The sequence below is a fragment of the Callospermophilus lateralis genome, chromosome 8, assembly GCF_048772815.1.
Source record: "Callospermophilus lateralis isolate mCalLat2 chromosome 8, mCalLat2.hap1, whole genome shotgun sequence".
NCBI classification, from domain to species: domain Eukaryota; kingdom Metazoa; phylum Chordata; class Mammalia; order Rodentia; family Sciuridae; genus Callospermophilus; species Callospermophilus lateralis.
In genome coordinates this window covers 82,395,273-82,417,167 of record NC_135312.1, presented here as the reverse complement: position 1 = coordinate 82,417,167, position 21,895 = coordinate 82,395,273, and the positions used below count along the sequence as shown (strand labels likewise).

Sequence of the window (21,895 nt, the reverse complement as noted above, 5' to 3'; positions counted from 1 at the left end):
TTATTTTGCAATAACTGTGGTGTTACATTCAGTTTTAAGAGATGATGACTTAATCTAGTTATCCTCAAAGGGAGTATCTTTAAAAAATATATAGCAGTGTCACAACCAGGATATTGATATAGCCAAATACAGGCTTTCATCACTACAAGGATCTACTCCCCACTCCCTGGGCACCAGAAATAGCCAGCACTTTGTCCTCCCATTTCTATCATTTTGTCATTTCTAGAACGGACTAGAAATAGAATTGTACACTGTGAGCTTTTCAGATTGGCATTTTCATTCTGCATAATTTCCTGCAGATTCATTGAAGATGTGTTCATCGATAATGTATTCCTTTTTATTAATTAGTATTTCAGAGGTGTACCAGTTTCCTTAAATATTTATAAACTTTAACGACTATTTCATTAATATATTTACTTGATTCCAGAGACCAGGAAGGGCAAAGAGACAGTCACTATTTAGGAAGTCATTCAGTCATTTCACCAACACTCATGGATAAGCGTACACTATCCTATGTATTTGATTACAAAGCTGAGTAAGTTCCAAATAAAATTAGTTAAGTGGTGCTAATACTGAAATCCAAGGTGGCCTAGATTTCAGGAATAAAGTAATTGAACAAATCAAATAACATTTTATCATTAATAACAATTTTCTAAAATACAGCAATTTCACTAGGATTAATTAAAACATTAATTCATTGACATATCTCTTTAGTCAATAAAACATCTCGCTCACTGGACTACGCATTCACCAAGCTACATCTTGTGTATGATTTTAAGGCAACCTGCTACAAAAACCTGATTTTTTTAATGTGGCATCTGAAGCACAGTGCGATGGCTGACGCCTATAATCTCAACAAATGGAGAAGTTGAGGCAGGAGGATTACCAGTTCAAGGCCAGCCTCCGCAAATTAACAAGAGTCTGTCCTAAAAAATAAAAAAATTTTTTTTTTAAATTTAAAAAAGGCTGGGGATGTAGCTCCGTGTTTGTTTGAACACTTGGGTTCAAACAAACAAAAACCAAAACCATGTATTTGAACAGGGATGCCACAGATCAGGAAGATTTCCCTACACTCCTCTCCAACAATTCTGGGCAGATCATTGGCAAGGTTGGTGACCCTGAAAGATCCTAGCACTCTTGCAGATTTCCTCTGGATCCCAACTTCCCCACCTGGCCAGTAGTGCACCATTAATAAATTCCCTTAGTACACTGACAGCGGGTATGGAAATTGTGAATGAGATCCAGAAAAAGAAATCATTGGTGCGCTCAGCATAATTTCAATCCATTTCTATTCCCAACGATGGTTGTATATTAACAAAAACGAAGCATATGCTACAGAAAAATGCCTTTCACATTCATTGCTTTCCGGCCTGGGGTTCTAGGGAGACGCTCCCAGGGCTTTAGTACAAAGTTCGAAGGCTGAACCTTAACGATACGACACTCGGCGCGCTCGGGGCCCCGAGCCCCGAAACTGCAAGAAGAGAAGGAAACTTTCTAGTCCGGTCAAGGTCCGACAAATACAACACCCACACCCAGCAATCGAGCCGGGTCAGAGGCTGAGGCTGAGGCTGGCGGAAGTGAGGCAAGGACCGGTCGCCGGAGGAGGCGGGGCCGCCGAAGAAGGGAGCCCAATCGGGGCCCAAGAGCGACCGGGGGTGTGGCAGCCTCGGCTTCCCAGCTCGGGCCTGGCTGGCGGGAAGGCGGGGCCTGCGCGCACGACTCCCAGGGACTGGCCTACTGCGGCGGCCGGAGGCGGTCACTCGTCTTGGGCTTGGGGACTGAGGCGAGAAGGCCATGCTGCTGGCCAGGCAGTCGAAACCCCGCAGCCCGGCTCTCCTCTCTCGCGCGGCCACGGCTTGGGGGCCTCTGGACTAACCGCTGCCTTTGTTCCGAGCGCCTCGTCCCTCCCGTTGCCCCAGCCCCTCACGCTGCCGCGCTCCGGCCGGCCCGCCCTAGCTCCCTGAACCCTCCTTCGGCTCGTGCCGCGCGGATGCGGCTGCCGGGCCTGGGTTTGGGCTTTGAGCGGGAGGAGGAGGAGCAGCGGCGGCACCTGGGCGGCATGCGATGGGGAACTGCTGCTGGACGCAGTGCTTCGGGCTGCTCCGCAAGGAAGCGGGGCGGCTGCAGCGTGTAGGAGGCGGCGGAGGGTAAGCCCGCTAGGGGACTGGCCCAGCCCGAGAGACACCTCTCCAGCTTCTGGCGGGGAACCCACTCAGTGTTGCCCATCTGTTAGGAGGGTCCGAGAGCCTTGCTATCCTTACAGCTTAACAGGCGTCGAGTGGGTTGATGGTCGTGGAGGCCCTGCTAGGGGGCGGTCTCTGGGCCTCCTCGCGAAAGAGGTTGAGGAGGGGGCGGGGTGTGGCTCCTGCCACCCCCAGCAATACTCCTTGTCACGCGGGGAAGCAGTCACGGGAGGCATCATCTCGAGGAAGCTGGTGCACTCTCACGCTAATGGGCAGGAGGACCGGCCCTACAGCTACCTGGACACACCCTACATTGAGTTTGGGTTTAATTCCAAAGTCGGTATCGCTGTATTTGATCTCCTCTTTAGTCCTGACAGGGGAGGTGAGAATTTGGCTGCAAAGTTAATGCCTCAGACGGATTTTAAGTAGAAGTCATCTGGATGCAGAAATAAAATAAGATTCCAGGCACTGGTGAACTTTTTGATAGAAGGAGTTGCTAAATTGCTGAGTTTCCATTGGGCATTCAGATTTTTGGTACTGATGACAAGAGAGACAATGTGTCATTTTTTTCACATTATTTTATTTTGAAATTTGGAGAGGAATGCCATGCAGTGACTGCTACCCACACACACACTAGGTAAATCCAAGTGTTTCTGAACCTCACTCCTTGAGTGAAACTGTGGATATGCTAAGGTTTTTCTATCCACACCATAGAGTAAAAAATTTTATATTCCATTTTTGTGTTTTATTTAATAGAGTATTGAGAAAATTGGGGCAAATTCCTTTGGAGTTGACTTTGTTGTTAATAACTATTTCTCAGGAATCCAAACCTACAATTGGAAAATCTGAACCAAGCCACTTTATGTAAGGAATAAACTATTTCGCACTTTTTGAAACATTGCTGAGTTTTCAGCATCTGCCCCACTTAGCCAATAGTATTAAGTAATAAGATGTTCAGCATAAACATGCAGAAATCAGATGATTATAATTTGAGCCATTGGGTAATGAAGATCTCATAAAATATAATATGATTCACATATCAATCAGGCATTGTATCATCACTGATACAAAGTAGTTTAAATTTTACTCCTAATGTCCCTGGAATGGAAGTTATAAGGATTTACAGATTTTTCTGCCTGATTTAGTCTTTTGGTTTCCCTGAATTATTACTATCACTGTTACAGGGGGCATGATTGCTGTTTTATCTTGTCATCCACAATCTTCTAATTTACCTCTAACTGTTGTGTGTGTGTGTGCACCCATAGAATTACGTTGTTTAAATAGGCTTCCATAAGAACTACATGCACACAATAGTAGGATATTTGCCTTTTTTATTGTTTGTCTTTGTGTTGAGGAGGTTAAATTCTAACCTTTAGAAAGGAAGGAGAGTCTTAATTCTAAATAGGCAAAAAATACTGTTTGCCTTTGTACTACATTATATAGATTTTGTGGAATTTTTGTTTTATCACAGAGATTTTACAAACTAATTATGTATTAAAAGTGTAGATTCTGGTCCCTGAGCACATGAGCTGGAAGAAATCAATGAATCAATGTGTTAAATGTCCATGTTTAAATGTCATTGAAACATGGGTTTTTTTATCTATGAGTTGTAAATGCTGTCATCTGAAACCATACAATCAATATTGATTCTATTTCTTTTAATTCAAAAACACAAGTTTTGACAGTTTCCTTACTTGAATCCTTTGATAATTTACTGTTTAATATTAATCTTAACATTTTTCTAGCAGCTTTTTGTAAACATTTAGACAGGTAGATATAATTATTTACACAATAAGGTTAAATTTTGTCTCTCCATTTGGTTGCTATTTTTATCCACCTAGTAAGTTTTGATTTTCCTTAAGGCATAGTTAACAAAAACTTGATTTGGTTTTATATGTCATCGTAGTGACCACAGGTAGAAAAATAGGGCTTGCTGGGTTTTCTTAGGCTGATTCAAACTGGACTTCACAGGAGTGCTTTATGATGCAAAGCCTGGTGTCTTACTCTTGCAGATTTCCCAGGAGTACTCAAAATCAGATCACTCTTATCCAGTCTCAAAACCAGAGTTAACCAAAAATACTACAGAATTCTAGAATTGTATATTCTAGAATATCTGTTGGCTAGTCAAAATATTAGTATCAGTGTTGAAGTATATATTGGAAATCTTACTGCTAATAAAGTTATTTGGTGATAAAATAGGGTTTTAAAAAATATCTTTTAAGAAATAAAATTTAGACATAATGAGTTATCCTTCACTGAAATTTAGCCTGCCAACACATTCTAGAGAGCTCCACCTGCTGGTTAGTTGTTCTGTTTCTTTAGGCAGTATTAGAAAACTTTCATGGAGATTTTGTGTCCCTTTCTTAGTTTTATTTTTTCTCAGAGACCCCAGTTATGTTTTATTGTATTGTGTTTTAATTCCCATCTTTACTTTGCTTTATAATTGCACACAGTGGTTCCAGTTCTCATGTTCTATAGTTTAAGGGTACAATTATGTTTTTTATCCTCCTCAGTATTTAACAGTTGTTCCCTCTTTTGGCTCCAAGTAGCAGAGTTACCTTAGGCAATAGTTTCCATGATTTCATGGTTTCCTTTCTCAGTAAAAATAACATTAATAATATTTTACTCATTACTTGTATGCACCAGGCACTGTTCTAAGTACTTTATATTTCCTCATTCATTCCTCGTCACGCTCCTATGAAGAAATAAGTACTATCACATATTGAGTATCCCATAGCCAAAATGCTTGAAACAAGAAGAACTTCAGATTTTAGATTTTTGTAGATTTTAGGATATTTTCATACACATAATGAGATAATTTAGGGATGGGATCCAATTGGAAATACAAAACTTATTTATGTTTCATTTATACCTTGTACAGATAGCCTGAAGGTAATTTTTATAGTATTTTTAGTGCATCTGCATTTTGACTGCTGCCTATCATGTGAAGTCAGGTGTGGAATTTCCCACTTATGACATTGTGTCAGAGCTCAGAAAGTTTCTGATTTGGGATCCTTTCGTGAAATATTTAGGATGTTGGGATTAATTATTTCAACCTGTACAAGTATTATAGGTTAAAAACTGAAGCTTAGAAAGTTTAACTTGTCTAATAAGATAGAAGAATGGGATTGCAGCCCTCTGAATTCAGATCCCTTTTTCTTTCTAAGGAATATCTCATGACTCTTTATTCTGTATATAATCATTTGGTTGTTATCTCTCCACACACTATCTTGTACTTTGTTACTGGAAGATCATTGAACATATCTCAACAACCTGACTTTATTCTGTGTGATGAGCTATTGAAATTGTGCTCTTGACCTCTGTAGCATCACTTTTCTCTTTTTTTTCCTTCTGATCCTCTCCTAGCTATTCTTACTGTATCTACTTATTAATAATATGGAGTTTTCCTGTATTTTCCTTTTATTGATTCCCTTCACCTGTGTGCTAACATTCCCCAGAAGAAATTTCATCTGTTTCTACAATTTTGAACAGCTACCACTTCCAAATCTCCTGCATTCACCTATTTTCAGTTGCCTACTGAAGAGATACTCCTGCAGATATTCTGTTCAATCTCTGCAGAACCTGTTTCCTTCCACTGCACTTCTGCCTTTAACATTGCCTCTCCTTTTGCCTAGTTAGTAGCTTCCAGACTGCTTTCCTTATAGTATCTCTCTGCACATCTTCCTTTTCTGTCACTGGAGTTAGGTTTCCTAAAACCCATATTGGATCGTGCCAGTCCATTATTTATAACTGCATGCTGCTTCCTGTTTCCTACAGTTAAAATTTCTCAGTTTTTTTTTTTCATCCTATGACAGCCATGATGAATTGCATAGTATTCAAATATGCAACATAATGTCTGTTGGTATACTCAGGATGATGGCAGTTGTGCATTAGGGTATCTATAATCTTTGTCTTCTTGTTTAGAAAAATCATGTCAATGCAAATCAATGAGAAACAAAAGAATAACATTGAAGCTATTCTAATTCCAGAAAATTAGCTCCTTCAGAAATCTTAGTATTTTAACTTTTTTGATTAATTATTATCCTTGAATGAGTAATATCAAGTTTAAACTTCTGAAGAGGTAACTTAACCTTAACCTTACCCTGTTTTGCTAGCCTTATTCTTTGCTGTTCGCTCACTTGCCACATCCTCAGTCTCCTCTGTACCAGATGAACTGTGAGTGTTCCTGTTCTCTTAAAATACAGTGTTCTCTCACCCTGTGCTTTTATATGTGATATTTCTTCCTTCCTCATTTCCTGGTTTGGGTGCACATTTACTTATCTTTAAATATTGCTTTTCCTATAAAATTTGCTCCAGCCCCACAAGATAACATTTTCTCCCTGAGGAAATAATTTTTTCTTCAGGTTCTACATCAGGGGTTGGTAAACTTTTCCTGTAAATGGTTAGATAATATGTATTTTAGGCTTGGCAGACTGTACAGTCTCTGTTGTAATTTCTCAGCTTTGCTGTTTTAGTACAAGAACAGCTGTAGCAATGTATCAAGAAATGGGTAGTGACAATATTCCAATAAAACCTTATCAACAGAAACAGATAGTAGACTTGGTCATGGACCATGGTTTGCCAACTCCTGGTAGGTAGCATGATATTGGCCGAGAGTCCTTACATTCCAATACTATATTTTTATCTTTATCTCTTCTCATTCTCAGTATCAAATGTTTGTTGAATGAATAGTATTATCTATGAACTTATAGGATTTCCAAAACAGAGATTTCTTCTGTCCTTCAGTTTCTTTTTTGGATCTCGAGATAATTCCCTAACTTTGGCAAAAACACCCCCATCCATATACTCATGCTTCTTTATGTTGACTCTTTAGGAGACCATTTAGAGTCACAATGAAAAATTTAAAAATATTTTAGCATAATGTATGTCACTGAAGTACAGTAATTGATAGTGTTATTTGTAAGAGATTCATGTTGGTGTTTTGCATGTATGTTTACTAGCTTTGAAAAATACGAAAGTGTAAGACATTTCTGTTGAAATCTTAGAAGTTGGGAAAGAAAGCAGTAGTGAATTTAAATGGATATGAATATCTTGTACATTCAGTGTTATAGCTCAAAGATTCCCTAGGGCTCTGTTCTGAACCTTACTATATTCTTCCTTAATGTATTTTTCTCTTTAATGTGCCTTTTGGGTAATGGTGTGAAAACATATGACTTTACCTCTACCCATATACTAATGAGTTCAGTCATTTCCTGCTGAGTTCTGAAATATATAATTGCCTCCTGAATATTTCCATGTGGATATCAAATATAACTTTTAAAATTCATTTTACAAAGCCAAACTATCTTTATTTCCTTCTCATAACCCTTTTTTCTTTGTAAGCCCTAACATTATGACTTTGTTTCCTCTCCTGAGTGGTAAACATTCTGTGAGCCTGACAATCATATTAAATTCCTCCCTTTCATTCACCCTCCAAACCCAGGGTATAAAGTCCTACAGATAATTCCTTCTGAATGTTGCCTACATCTTTCCATCCTTTCTGCCTCAGTAAAGACCTTGCTGTCTTCTATATTGTAGTTCTGCACTCATGGTGGTACCTTTTGGGCTTGTATCTTTCTACTCCAATAAACAAAGAGAAGGAACCATTAGAACTTAGTTAGATCCGAAGTCTCTTGCCAGCTGTTTTCCTGTCTGCTACGTCTTCCATTTAACAGCTTAAGATTTGTCTTGTCTTCATGTTTCCGTTTTCTTCTCACTTAGTCTTCAAGGTAATCTAATGTTCCCCTTTCCTGCTACCTCTTTCCTTGAATCTCTGTCCACTGCATATGTTCATTTTCTTCTCAGTCATTACATATTGGAGTCCTTCAAAATGTATTAGATTCTTCTCACTGTCTGTACTCCTCAGGGTATAGCGTGCATATAGCTGCTAACCTAGAAGTTGCCTTTGATGCTACTCCGCATCATCCCACACTTCCAATCTATCGTCAAGACCAGGTGTTTTTCTGTACTTTCTAAATAGCTTTTTAATCCACCCACTTCTCTTTCTGCTGCCATCTTAATCCAAGCTGTCATCTTGTGTTGCCTAGATTTATAATATCCTGTGTTAAAATAGCACTCTTCCTCCTTCACCATTCTCTGGCTCTACTTTATTTTCCTTCATAGGATTTGCCATTCTATGACTTTGTAGACTAAGTACTTATTTGCTCTTGTCCGTTGCTCCCTGTAATAAGAGTATAAATTGCCTGAGGTCAGGGACTTTGTTTATTCCCATATCTGCAGTACTCCAGCAGTGCTTGCCATATAATAGGTCCTTAATAAATATTTATTAACTGAGGGAATAAACTACCAAGTGGATCTACCCACATCTATTCCTGACTTTTTTCCTGCATCCTGGAGATTATGAGATCTTAAATGCAAATCTGTGACACAAGCACAGCACAAAATTATTTTTAGGCTGTCTAAAGACCGAAATCTTTAGAATCTTTAATGTTAACATCCAAGATTCTACATTGTCTATTCCTTGCCTACTTTTGTTGTTGTTGTTGTTGTTGTTGTTATTATTATCATCTGTGTCACACTCTACCTTGAATCCATTTTTATTTAAGTAACTTCTACTCACTCTTCTCTTAGATGCTAGTTTAAGAATTATTCCCCACAGAAGTCTTTCCATTCCCAGCCCCTTAGGTGATAAGAGTTCACATTATCATGGAATGATGTTTTCTTCTGAGTATTTCCTCAGGTTATGATTATCCTTCAAATGATAAGATTATTTAGTTAATGTCTATCTTCTGCTCTCAAAATAAAGGAAGGAGTTAATACTGGGTTTTGCTTACCCTTAAACACTCACCTCCTACTTAACTGCCTCATTGGTAGTCCATTTTCAGTAGACAGTTGTTGACTGAATTAGTGAATACAGTTTTTTTAAAAGTGATGTTCTTTTTACTCCCCCTTGCTTTTAGTCCTTTCTCTGTGATCCCCTCTTTCCCTTTCTTGGGACCTATCTAAATTCCTCTTCTTCAATGTGATTTTTTTTTTTTTTTTTTTGGTATCCTTAATCTAAACATTTCCCTCTCAAAGCAAAATAGTTATTAATATCTGCATGACTACCCTGTTCGACTATAAGCATGTTGGGCACATGGATCAATTTTTATATTTTAAATTCATAGTTATGCCTGTCATTCAGTAACCCAGTGAAAAATATGAATAAGATTTAAAAATTCAGTATCATAGATGCATAAATGACAACAGTTTTCAAAAGAAGAAAGTGGTGAGTAATATCAGGTGCTGCACACAGACTGCAGAAGGTGAATGAGAAATAAAAGACCTTTAAGGTCCTTTCTAGTTACTAAATTCCTCTAAATCAGGTTCTTAAAAGGCAATGACTAATTTTTTTAAGCCCATTTTCTGTCTTTGATATGTTCAGAGAGAAGATTTGCTTCCTCTCTTTCAAGGCATAAAATTGATTTTCTGAGTATCTGTTCTTCCTGAATTTGTCTTCATTAGGAGGAGCTTATTAAACAGTAAGTATTGTTACTTTACTCTTACTACATATGTTAGGGTTTTCCAAAAACCAGAACCAGTAGGAGATACCTATATATCTGCCAATAGCTGTGCCTTTATATGGATATAAAATGAGATTTATTATGAGGAATTGGCTTATGCTGTTGTAGAGGCTAAGTCCCATTGTCTTCCCTTTGCAGGCTGAAGACTCTGGAAAGCCAGTGGTCTAAGTCCCAGTCCACGGGCAGCAGAAGACCAAGGAAGATCTTAGCTCAAGCAGTGCAGGAGAGAGAATTCAACCATCCCCCACCTTTTTTGTTCTATTCAGGCCCTCAGCAGATTGGCTAATACCTACCCAGATTAGAAAGGACCTTTTCCTTTACTAGGCCCACCGATTCAAATGATAATCTGTTCCACAACACCCTTGCAAATACACACAGAAATAATATTTTAAACAGATACCTGGGTATCTGGTAGTCTAGTCAGGTTAACGAAATTAACCATGACACCACCTGTGTTGATGCTGTTCCTGCCTGGAAAACTCTATTGATCTTATCTCTTTAGATTTGATTGGTTAAACCTCCACTGAAATATTTAATTATAATTGAAAAATAATGTGTCCATCATTATCTTTCTCATAGTTTTTGCCAGGCATCTGATTTATAACCTTTCCAGTCTTTTGTTCGGGGTGGGGGTGGGGGGGAAGGAATCATGGAAAGATTTTAATTTTTAATAAACTTTGGAACCATTTACCCTGATTCTTCATCATTTATTTATACTGTCAAATAGAAGATATAGGAAAAGACTTTCTTCCTGTATTTTAACAGATGCAGTATAGAAGAATGTGAAGAAAAGGAAAAATAGCAATGTAGAATTTTTGAGAAATTTTTAGTTTTACATTAAAAAAGTATTTACCTGCTATGCAAAATAGCATGAGAAGCATAACAAACTATACTTTCAGTCTGTTCTCAACAAGACAGATTTTAACCTTAAAAAAGATTATCTTTTATCTACCTTGATAACATCGATAAGTAAATATGTTTATAAGAATCTCCACTTCTGTACCATATTATTTTCAAGCTCTTCCAAATTTTTTTATATGCCACCATTGATTAGAGGATAGGCCCCAGGAACCAACCATTACCTCTCTTTTCAACTTCTCTAAAATCCTTGACATGTTTTAAATACATTTTCATGTGTCAGTAGTAGCAAAATGGATATAAAGAAACCTGTTTCATTTCATTTAGAGACAGCTCTTGAGGACATAAGGATTATATATAAATGAATGTCTATGGATGATTTTGGAGAGTTCCTGACTATTAATAAAAGGAAAATGCACTTTGATTTTTCTTAAGTCATTTTTGGGAGCCTTTTAGTTTCAGTTGCTCAACTTTCACCCCAATTGACAACTGAGTATATATACTCTAGAATAGAATGGTTGGTTGTTGCCCACATCATTTCTCACCTTCCCCTACCCTCCAGGGCATGTGACTGAATTCCTGAAAGTTAAATGTAACTATCTATATGATGTGACATTGCCATTTTCTTCACAGCTGGCTCTTGTGATGTGGCTATATTTCTAGAGGACTCTCTAGCATCTCACATCACTTTATATACCTTGTCCTTTCACTTCTGGAAGTGGTATGTCTTGGATTTACCAAATTTATTTTTCTCTTGTTCTTCCACCCTAGACTTCTGCTTTCATATTATATTTCTGTTGAAATTCTGCCAATGCTTCCCATCATCTCTTGATTTCCATTCCATCCGCAAAAACCTCATGATTTTTATCTTCTCATTTTTTTAATCTATCCACTTTTCTCACACCACCCTAATCCAAGCTGTCATCATTACTTACCTAGCCTCAAATTTGATTGCATACATTATTCATGCATTCACTCTATGCATTTATGCCCACTTATTTATCTAGGACTCTTGTGGTTCCTGGCACTTGCCAGAGCAACTAACTACTAAGGCTGGTTTATTCTCCTAAGTTGAAAGAAAGAATTGTATTCCTATTTTTCTATAATTACTTCAAATACAATAAACATTGGTTTTATTTGCTCTATAGGATTATCTTTGATCAAGGATAGTGATTCTTACCTAGAGTGTTTATTCACAATTCCCATTTTCATGTGTGTAGTTCCAGTTCATTTACTTATTTCTCTTCCTGTGTAGTGTTTCATAACATGAATAAGCCATAATTAGTTTATCCATTCTCCTGTTGATGGGCATTTCTGTTATTTTCAGGGTTGGTTTTTGTTTGTTTGTTTTTTGCTATTACTGCTTCAGTTAACATTCAGGTGTATTTGTACTATATTCCTTAGGTATATATAATTACAAGTGGAATTTCAGGGTCATAGCTTATACACATTCAAATGTACTAGAAAATGCCCCAAACTTTTTGAAATAATACCAATTTATATTTTCACCAACAATGGATTTCCGTCATTCCCCTAACATTTGATATTATCAGAGACTTCTTTTCCCCAACATATTAATGTGAAATGCTAGCTCATATTTCCATTAAAACTTTATTGTATTCCTATATACCAGCAACAAATAAATAATGCATGTTTTTAAATTATCTTTTATGATAACAAGGAAACTAGGAATAAATTAGTGATAGACTAGAACAATTTTTTTTAAATCCTATTAAATAAATGGAGGACTCCCCATGTTTAAGATATTCTTTATCAATTGACCAGAAGTTCAGTGCAATTCCAGTGAAAATCCTAACAAAATGATTCCACAGATTTTGAAGAAGGTAGAATTGTCCTATCAGTTAAAAAAGTTCTAATAATTAAAACCCTGTATTATTGGCACAAATATAAACACATAATTGAGCATAATAGAATATAGCCCCTGAGCTCTGTGTCAACCTGAGGGTGAATCTCAATAATATTCATTTTTAACAAGGTGATTATTTCTTACCCAACTATGTGAATGACTTCTTTATTAAACTAGAATTGTTATGACTAAAAATCTATTAGTTGAGATATTTTTATATATTGTATGTAGTTCAGGGACTCATACTTTTTTTTCCCTCTTTTTCTACCTGAACTGCTAAAGGTATCAGTAATAATAACTTAACTATTGAGTTTTGCCCAAGAGTTGGGGCTGGATGCCTCCCTAGATTTACTATTGTCATTTTCTTATGTTATTTCCTGCAATACTTAAAACATTCACACCTCCAAGAATATCTGGTGTAATGAACTTGGGAGTTTGCAAAAGGCATTGTTGTGTTATCATAGTAAATGAATAAAGATTCAGTAACTTTAGTCAAATGTTACAAATATGAATCCAGAGAATAGGGGGTTTTAGCCTTCCATTTTTATTTTTAAGCAATGTTTACATAATAGAAAAATCTTAAACTGCTCTGTGCTAATAATTTTTTTAAGTAAATTTAGGGAGCTTCGTACAGTATGACCCACTTATATGCTAACAATAGTTCTAAGAAAGTAGGATGGCTATTCTCCTTTATTTTTAGATCCTAATCAGTTATGATTGAAAATATTAAACCAGATTTTCTTTTGCTAATATTTTGTGGAAAACTCTTTACAAATAATAGTCATTTTATGATTAATAAAAAAATCATAAATGTTTTGTATATAATACAAAATGATTTTATTTTAGAGTAGGCTAAGCATATGCTATGACCAGTCTTACATATAAAATGAGCATGCTTTTAGATTCTAAACTATTGGAACATGCACAGCATTGTTTTCAGCTGCTGAAGTGTGATTGCTTAAACTTGGAGAGAGGATTAATTGAAGAAGATCTAAAAGTTATTTGTCTGTATTTGACTATATAGAATATATTAAAAAGAGCTTAGAGTTATTGGAGTTAGATATTTAAATTTTTTTGTACTCAGTCTTCAAAATCAGTGTGTTTTTGAAATGTATATAAAATACAAAAAAAAGAAAATACAAAAAAACCCTTTAGTTTCTGCCCCTTTTTAAGGGCCTTTGTAAGGACTCAGTAATGTAAATCTCTCTTTGCTCTCCATTATACTAATAGCTTGTTAATTTGATTTTTATAGCATCATATGTAGCAGCATCAGATCAATAAAGTACTAATTTTTTTTCCTTTAAATTGAAGAAAGGAAAATGTTCTTTTTACTTCTGTGAACTAACAATAATCAGGAGTCAAGTTTTTGCAATAGATATTGTACTTTTACTCATTTTGTTTCCAATTTTTCCAAAACTCACCTTTCATTGAAGACCTGGGAGAACTGAATAAGAAAAGTTCTGTGACCCACCCTGCCCCAACACACCCAATAGCCAGTTTTGCAGTCCCATTTAAGCTGTTCTTCTATTTCCTCTTCATAATGAATTTTTAAAGAAAGATTAACTTCTATTTTCATTTAAGTCTTAAAACCTAGGAGTCTTAAACCTTTTTCTTTAAGGTAACTTAGAATGCCAAGGTTATGGATTCATTAGGTATTGTTTAGTTTTAATTTTTGCTATTGTTCTACTTTTCCATAGTGATTGGCAGTAAAATCCATAAAAATAGTAAGCATTATGTATTTATTGGTGATAATATGAAGTATATGTATGGGAGGGGGAAAAGTGCTGACATTGCCATCTTTGCAGTCAACATTCCTTGGGATAGGAAAAGAAAAAAAAGATGAATTTCCTGTGTTTGATGTTGTTTATTTATTAATTGGCATGTTGCTGGGATTGAACCCAGTACCTTGCACATGCTAGACAAGTGTTATACCACTGAAATTCACCCCGAGCCAGGTTTCCTGGGTTGAAGCAAAGAGGAAAAGAAAAGTGCTTTTATTGATCTGGAATTGAGAAGTAACACCAGGGTTAATTATAGGAAAGTATTATTAAGGATTTTGGGGACTGATATTTATGTTAATTTATAGGTTTGAAATTTATTGTTAGAGAACTGTTACCCAAACTCTAACTTTGTAACAATGTCAGGCTCTAGGTATCCAAAATTACCTCCTTTTCTAGCCTTTCTCAACTCTGTAACTGATAACTTCACTCTTTGAAGTATTCAGTCCAAACATTTAGGAGACATCCTTGTTTCTTCCTTTTGACAAACACTCCTATCTAATACATTAGCAGATTCTATCAGCCTTGTTTTCAAAATTACTTATTACTGCCACTATTATTACTGTGATCCAAGCCACCATCATTTCTCTGCTGTACTGCTAACAGCTTTCTTGTGGGTCTCTTAAAACTTGTCAGATCATCTGTTTAAGATCCTTCAGTGATATTCTTAATAGAGCTAATAAATTACCAAAGAATAACAGAATGATAAAATCATGTTTTTTTTCCCCTTAATGATACAATGGAGCTGAGCAATGATTATCAATGGATGCCATAAACCTATTTGGTACAAAGTTGATATGGATCTTTGTGATGGATGCTGACAATACTTGAAACTACACATCAATCTTAGCATCAATAGAAGTGGGATAAAGTTCCTGGTCTGATCTAGTAGTAAGAACTGCATATGAAAAATTCTTGCCTATAAAAATAATTCAATATATCAGACTTTTAAATCAAATTATCAATTTTCAAGAAATATCAGGAATAGAGAAAAAAGTTAAACAACACCAAGAAGGAAAATATCAGCCAAAACCAGAAAATGAAAAATTACATAAAACAAATGATACAATTTCTTTAAGGATATGAAGAAAGGCAGGGAGGAGTACAGAGTGTATTAGGGTAGTTAAAGACTAAAAGGGGTTTAAGATATCTAACAATCAGTGTGTGGTCCTTGTTTGACTCTGATTCAAACAAATGATGCACAAAAAGATAATGAGGGGTGGGGGGGGCTGGGTTTGTGGCTCAGTGATGGAACACTTGCTTGGCATGTTTGAAGCCCTGGGTTCGATCCTCAGCACCACATATAAACAAACAAACTAGATATTAGATGATACTAAGAAATTATTTTTAATTGTGTTACATATGATAATGTGATTAGATTTTTTAAAGGTTTTTAATAATTAGAGATTCCAATTGAGGCCAGGATAAGATAACATGTCTGAGTTTCCTGTAAGGTTCTCTACCAAAATGAAATGAAACTGAAGAGTTAGGTATAAGTGAAAGAAAAAATGGAAGATGGTAACTTTTTAAACTGGGTGAAGGATACAAAGAGGTTTGTGATACTCTACTTTTGTGCTTTTTTGAAATAACTCCTGATAAAGGTTTAGATACTGGGGATTGAACTGAGGGACACTTTACTGAGCTACATCCCCAAACCTTTTTATTTTTATTTTAAGACACAGTCTCACTAAGTTGTTTAGGGCCTCACTAAATTGCTGAGGCTGGCCTTGAACTTGATATCCTGCCTCAGCCTCCAGAGTTCTGGCATTACAGGCATGAGCCACCTCACGGAGGTCTGATTCAACTTTAGCAAAAAGCCCTTCTCTGGGCACCCTGTATAATATAACCTCCTTCCCCCTGGCTGAGCCTTATTTTTCCCCAAATCTATTCTGCTTTTCTGTTTATCTTCCATTATAACTTATTTCTGGTTTATATGTCTCCTTTCTTGGCTTTCATGACTAGTGCCACCCTCTGATGCATTCATTATCTATGCATTTATTATCATTCATTCCCAAGAGTGTTCTCAAGGCCTTTATCTATTCATTGACAGTTATTATATTGCCAACACTTGGAACAGTGTCCAGCACTTAGTGTAGGTACTGATAATGATAAGTTTAAAAACTTAAGCCTGCTGAGCACAGTGGTGAATAACTGTAATCCTAGTGACTCAGGAGTCTGAGGCAGAAGGACCTCAGCTTTGAGGCCAGCCTCAGCAACTTACTAAAAAAATAAAAAGAACTGAAAATATGGCTCAGTGGTTAAGCAACTGGGTTCAGTTCCCTGTACAAAACAAAACAAAAATTTATTGATTATGTTTCTCCATTTCCCACCCCAGTTGTTCTGCTTACCTTTCACTTAGTTTCGTCTTTACCTGCAGCAAATAGTGAAGAATTGCCAAGAACCTGCTCCTCCCTTTAGAACAAAATCATGAGGTAGAAAATATAAAAGGTCAGGAATTTATCACAGGAAACACTAAAAAGGTTATATTTCAAATTTGTTGGGCTTTTAAGGATCCAGTAATATTTTAGTCTTAATTTCTTTCATTAGCTTTTTAAGTAGTTTAGAGCTCTCTGACATTTGAAATGGTACTTTCAAACAGTTGCCTTTCTAATCACTTTTAAAATATGTATCATGTGAGAAAATAGAAAATATAGGAAAACATGGGAGAAAAAAAACTATGGTTTTTATATGGCTGAAATTTGGCAAAATATCAGTGATCAAATTCAATATTTTTTAATACTTGCTGCACATTTGGGGGTTCTATACAGATGCCAGCAATGTTCAAACAAATAAAAACAGACATCTATAATTCATAAAAACATATATATATACACATATATATATAGGTATATAATTATATTGACCTTATTTTCAGATATATCTCAAATAAAGCTTCTTTGATAAAAATGTTGCCCAAGTTTGTCAAATTGAACATTTATTTGAACCTATCAATATAATCTTAGCATTTATTGTAGTAGGAGTCAATGTATGTGTCTTTGTGAATGAAGTCTCAGTCTACTTCAAAAGGAAAATTTGAGGGTTTTTTAATATTTTTTTAACATTTTTAACATTCTGCTTTCTGGTTTATTTGTCATGGTATCTCTTTGAATCATGTTTATTTTTTAGTCAGGACTTTGTAGGAACAGAAGCCCAGATCAAACATTTTAAGCAAAGGAGTTTATTACAGAAATATTAAGTTTCTCAAGTAGTGAACTGTGAGCCAGGCAGAGATGTACCAGCTCCTTAGAGATGACTTCAGTGCTATCAGAGAGAGCACTCTTTCAGTTAATTTCATTCCTCTTGTTGCAGATTAATAGGAATCATAATCTCCAGCAGCTCTTGAGGTCTTTTAGGAGCACATTGTCTCTGTCTCTGAATAACCCAAGCCAATCAAATGAGATGTTGGGGACGATTAGCTGGGTCAGATATTCAGAGGCAGAGCCATGTAATGACATGATTGTCCTCACGGGTGCTGATTGTGGATACAGGGGATGGATAAGGGAGACATTTACAATGAACACCACCTTTGGCTTCTACTAAAATTACCTTATGTATGTAAAATTTGAACAGAATAGCATACTGCCGTCATATGTAAATGTAGTTGAGTAATTACTTCCCTGAGTTTTGATAGTGTTCTACATAAGCTTTTTTGGGCTTTATTTCATACTGATTGATGGCTTATATTGATTGGGCTACCTAGTATTACTGAACTGTTCATTTATACAAGTTGGTAAGCCTGGAAGGGGAAATAGATTAATCAGAGACAATCTTCATTCAAGGGAATAAAGTGAAGGTTGCAGGGAGAGAAGCTTAAATATAGTGACCCAAAGCTGGAATCCTAGTGCCAGAATACAGAGCTACTGGGAGGCTCAGCTCATTTATGATTTTGTTTGAGAATGAAAAAGACAGGAGTGGATGCACTAAATAGTAAGAGGATTAAGAATATTATGTTTGTACTTGGTATGTTCCAGAAGATCTGTGGAACAATACAGAATCTTCTACAGTTTACCAGTGATCTCTTGAGTAGGCAAAAAAGAACTGTTTTGCATCTATCAGCAGATAAAGATTGTCACTAGAAAAAAAGAAGAAAGAAAGAAAAGATACATAACTATAATTTCATTGCTACTTTTATCCTTTAGTCATGACAATATGACATTCTCTTTCACTGAACCTACTAACTCTCTCTATATACACATAATACAAAGTATTCAGATTGGTCATCCCAGCGTCCTCCCCATTTCTTGAAGGGGATCTTTCTGTCCAAAAATGCTGATTAATTAGCAGTTCTATATGTGGATATGGATCCATGTATACATAATACAAAGCATTCAGACCCCAGGGTTCTCCCCATTTCTTGAAGGAGTGTTTTCTGCCAAAAATTTCTTGACAAATCAGCAACTCAGGTGTAGACATGGATCCCCATAGGGGGCATCCCTCTCCTTCACCCAGTTTTGGTAGCTATAAAAGGAATCATAAGTGAAAGTTTTAGCTTCCTGACACTTCCAGTAATAAAAGAATTTGAAGACTCTGTTCTAGACCAACTTTGATACTATAGTAGTTACAGTGTAGACAAATTGTTGGAGCAAGTATGATAATAAAGATGTTTATTTGACCATATGTAAGTTTCTGTAATAGAAGCAGAAGAGAATGATTAAAGTCAATAGTTGGCCCTACTTGGAAAATTAATGTAAGGAACTGTTTGATTGACATGTGTAGTCATTGTTTTACTTCTTTCTTTTATTAATGAGGGCATAGGAAGAAAACACAAAGCCTGCATAAAGATACATGACTCCATTATCTAGAGATAACTTCTTTAGCATATTTTCAGAAATATCTTTTTAGATTTTTGATGTTTTGCATATTTTAACAGAATTTGAGGACATACTTTTTGTGTATTACTTAACAGTATTTTTTAAGTTTGGGGGGTTTTTCTTGTTGTGTCATACATAATAGTGGGATTCATTATGCCATATTCATTAGTCTCCTTCCCCATTATCTTCCTTTCCCTCCCTCCCTATGATCTACTTGCTTTGCTGTACTGATCTCTCTTCTATTATTATTATTATTTTAATTAGGGTACTGTGATTATATAAGTGGGATTCATTGTGATATATTCATATATGGGCATAGCATTATTTGGTAGATTTCATTCCCTAGTACTTCCCCCTCCCCTCCCCTCCTGCCTCCCTCTCAGTCTTCTCTCTATACTGAATTGGTCTCCATTATCATGAGATTCCCCCCCTTTTTTTCCAACTCATTTTTTCCCACATATGAGAGAAAACATTGGACCTTAATTTTCTGAGTCTGGTTTATTTCTTATAGCACACATGATGTTTTCCAACTTCATCCGTTTATCAGTAAATGACATAATTTCATTCTTCTTTATCTCTGAGTAGAACTCTATTGTTTATATTATACCACATTTACTTTATCCATAGCTGGTTCCATAATTGGCTATTGTGATTTTACTGCTATAAATATTGATGTGTGTATATCACTATAGAATGTTGATATTTCTTTTAGATGAATACCAAAGAGTGGGATAGCTGGGTCCTATGGTAGTTCTATTCCTAGACTTTTAAGGTATCGCCATACTACTTTCCAAAATGGTTGTACTAATTTGCATTCTCCCAACAATGTATAAGTGTACCTTTTTTTACACATCCTTTTTGGCCATTATTGTTATTGTGTCCTTGGTGATTGCTGTTCTAATAGGAGTGAGTTGAAATCTCAGTGTAGTTTTGATTTTCATTTCCCTGATTGCTAAGGATGTTGAATTATTTTTTCATATAATTAATGGTTATTTGTATTTCTTCTTTTGAGAAATATTTGTTTTAGCTTATTTGCCCATTTATTGATTGGATTATTTGATTTTTTCTGGTTAACAGTATTTTTAACAAGATATTGAGACAGTAATAAAAAGATAAATTTAAAAAATGTATTTGTAATCTGTTTTATGTAATAATGACATAAACTAATTAATTAGTATAAGTTTAGTAAGTATTAATACCAGGAAAAAGAAATATCTGTTGACTAAACATTTAAACTCAATAAAGTTTAGACTATATTGTTTGGTAAATTTGTTTGTTCCTTTTTGTGAATATAAGGTACTATATATTTGAGAATTTAAAGTTGCACTTGAGGAAATATTTTTATGCCATCACATTAATTCAGTTTTAGGGACAGTTTTGATTTTTACGGTTGTTTTTCTGTTTTCCTTCCCAGATCCAAGTATTTTAGAACATGCTCAAGAGGTGAGCACTTAACTATAGAGGTAAGTAGAATCATGAATTTGATTGGATTGAAAATGCCTTCAGAAGAGCAGAAGAAACTTTCAATTAGGGAGAAATAATCTAGACCCAAATTTAGTTCAGACTGTTTACACTGCAATATTATTGATTCTAGTGAAGAGGGAAAAAAATGGGCAACTAGGAAGAAGAGTGTGTAGGGAGAAGTTTATTCTCCTAATAGGTTCGTTTTCATTTTACCCTATACATCTCAGAGAAAGGGTGCTGTCCTATCAGTGATAGTGGCTCTGTTGACCTGCCCTATCAGAGAGATGTAGCAGAGTCAAAGTAGCAAATTGGTTTTTAAAAATTTTTTAAATTTGTTTTAATTAGTTATACATGACAGTAGAATGCATTTATGCACTTTGATATATCACACATAGCAGAAGCACCGAGTGCTTTTTCTTTGCTTATAAAAATGCAAATAACAGTAGAAGCTCCTGAATCCCCTACTATGTACCAATCACTTTCCATATGGTTGAGAAATGCCACTGCACATAATTCTTACTATAGCTCTTTTGTAAACATATGATAGTTATCCTCTTTTATGGATGAGAAATCAGAGGCTTAGACAGATGAAAAAAAATTGGACTATAGAGTGCTACCTGGAAGTGGCAGAAAACAAAATTCAGTCCTAAACTACCTTGCTCCAAAACTTGAAAACTATTCTTCACTGCTTTCTATGTTAAATAAGGAAGTGTGTAAACTGAATTAGTTTTCTTAAAAATATCACAAACCAATACAAAAAAAAAATAATTTTTAACAGTTTTCTTTTCTTGAATTGTTTCTTCTTGATCTTTAAACAAGACAATGTTAACATTAAGACTTTTCTTTTAAGAGGTTATATATCAAAGTTTTTTATATTTAAATTACAAATATTAGTGTAGTTTAATAGTAATGACTTTCATTAGGTCACTTGATATAATAGCATTTGTCACATTATAATCAAATTTTTCACATTCCTGCCTCTATGTAAGGATAGTGTCTACCAATAATTTTTCCTGAAAATAATTATACAAATAAATAGATGGATAAATGTAAACGTTTAGAGAAATTCTTACTTGGGTATTTTTTTTGTCCCTGTTTCTTGAGTAATTTTTCTTTATGACATTGAGTAATTTGTTCTGAACTAAAGTAAAGTGAAAAATTCTGGTAGTATATATTTAAAATACCTACATAAAACTGCATAAGGTAGGAGGATCATGAGTTCAAGGCCAGCCTGTGCAACAAGGTAAGACCTTGCTCTAAAAAATCATAATAAATAAATAAAAATAAAATACCTGTATGAAATATTCAAGTCAGGTGAAGATATAGTTTAGAATGTAGTTTCTCCTTTATATTTAATATTGCTGGAATTCTCTTTTTATTTTTATATAAAGTCATAAATACAAATAATGTT

General features: G+C 35.4%; 1 protein-coding gene across 1 annotated transcript in view; it reads left to right on the top strand.

Annotated features, from left to right (window-relative positions):
• The first annotated feature begins 1,752 nt into the window (after positions 1-1,752).
• Ap1ar (adaptor related protein complex 1 associated regulatory protein) overlaps positions 1,753-21,895 on the top strand; it is a 35,707-nt gene continuing 15,564 nt past the window's right edge. Inside the window, exons 1-2 of the mRNA XM_076864290.2 lie at positions 1,753-2,147; positions 20,435-20,483. Of these exons, the coding sequence (XP_076720405.1) occupies positions 2,065-2,147; positions 20,435-20,483 (132 nt within the window). The 5' untranslated portion in view covers positions 1,753-2,064. The remainder of the gene's footprint in view (positions 2,148-20,434; positions 20,484-21,895) is intronic.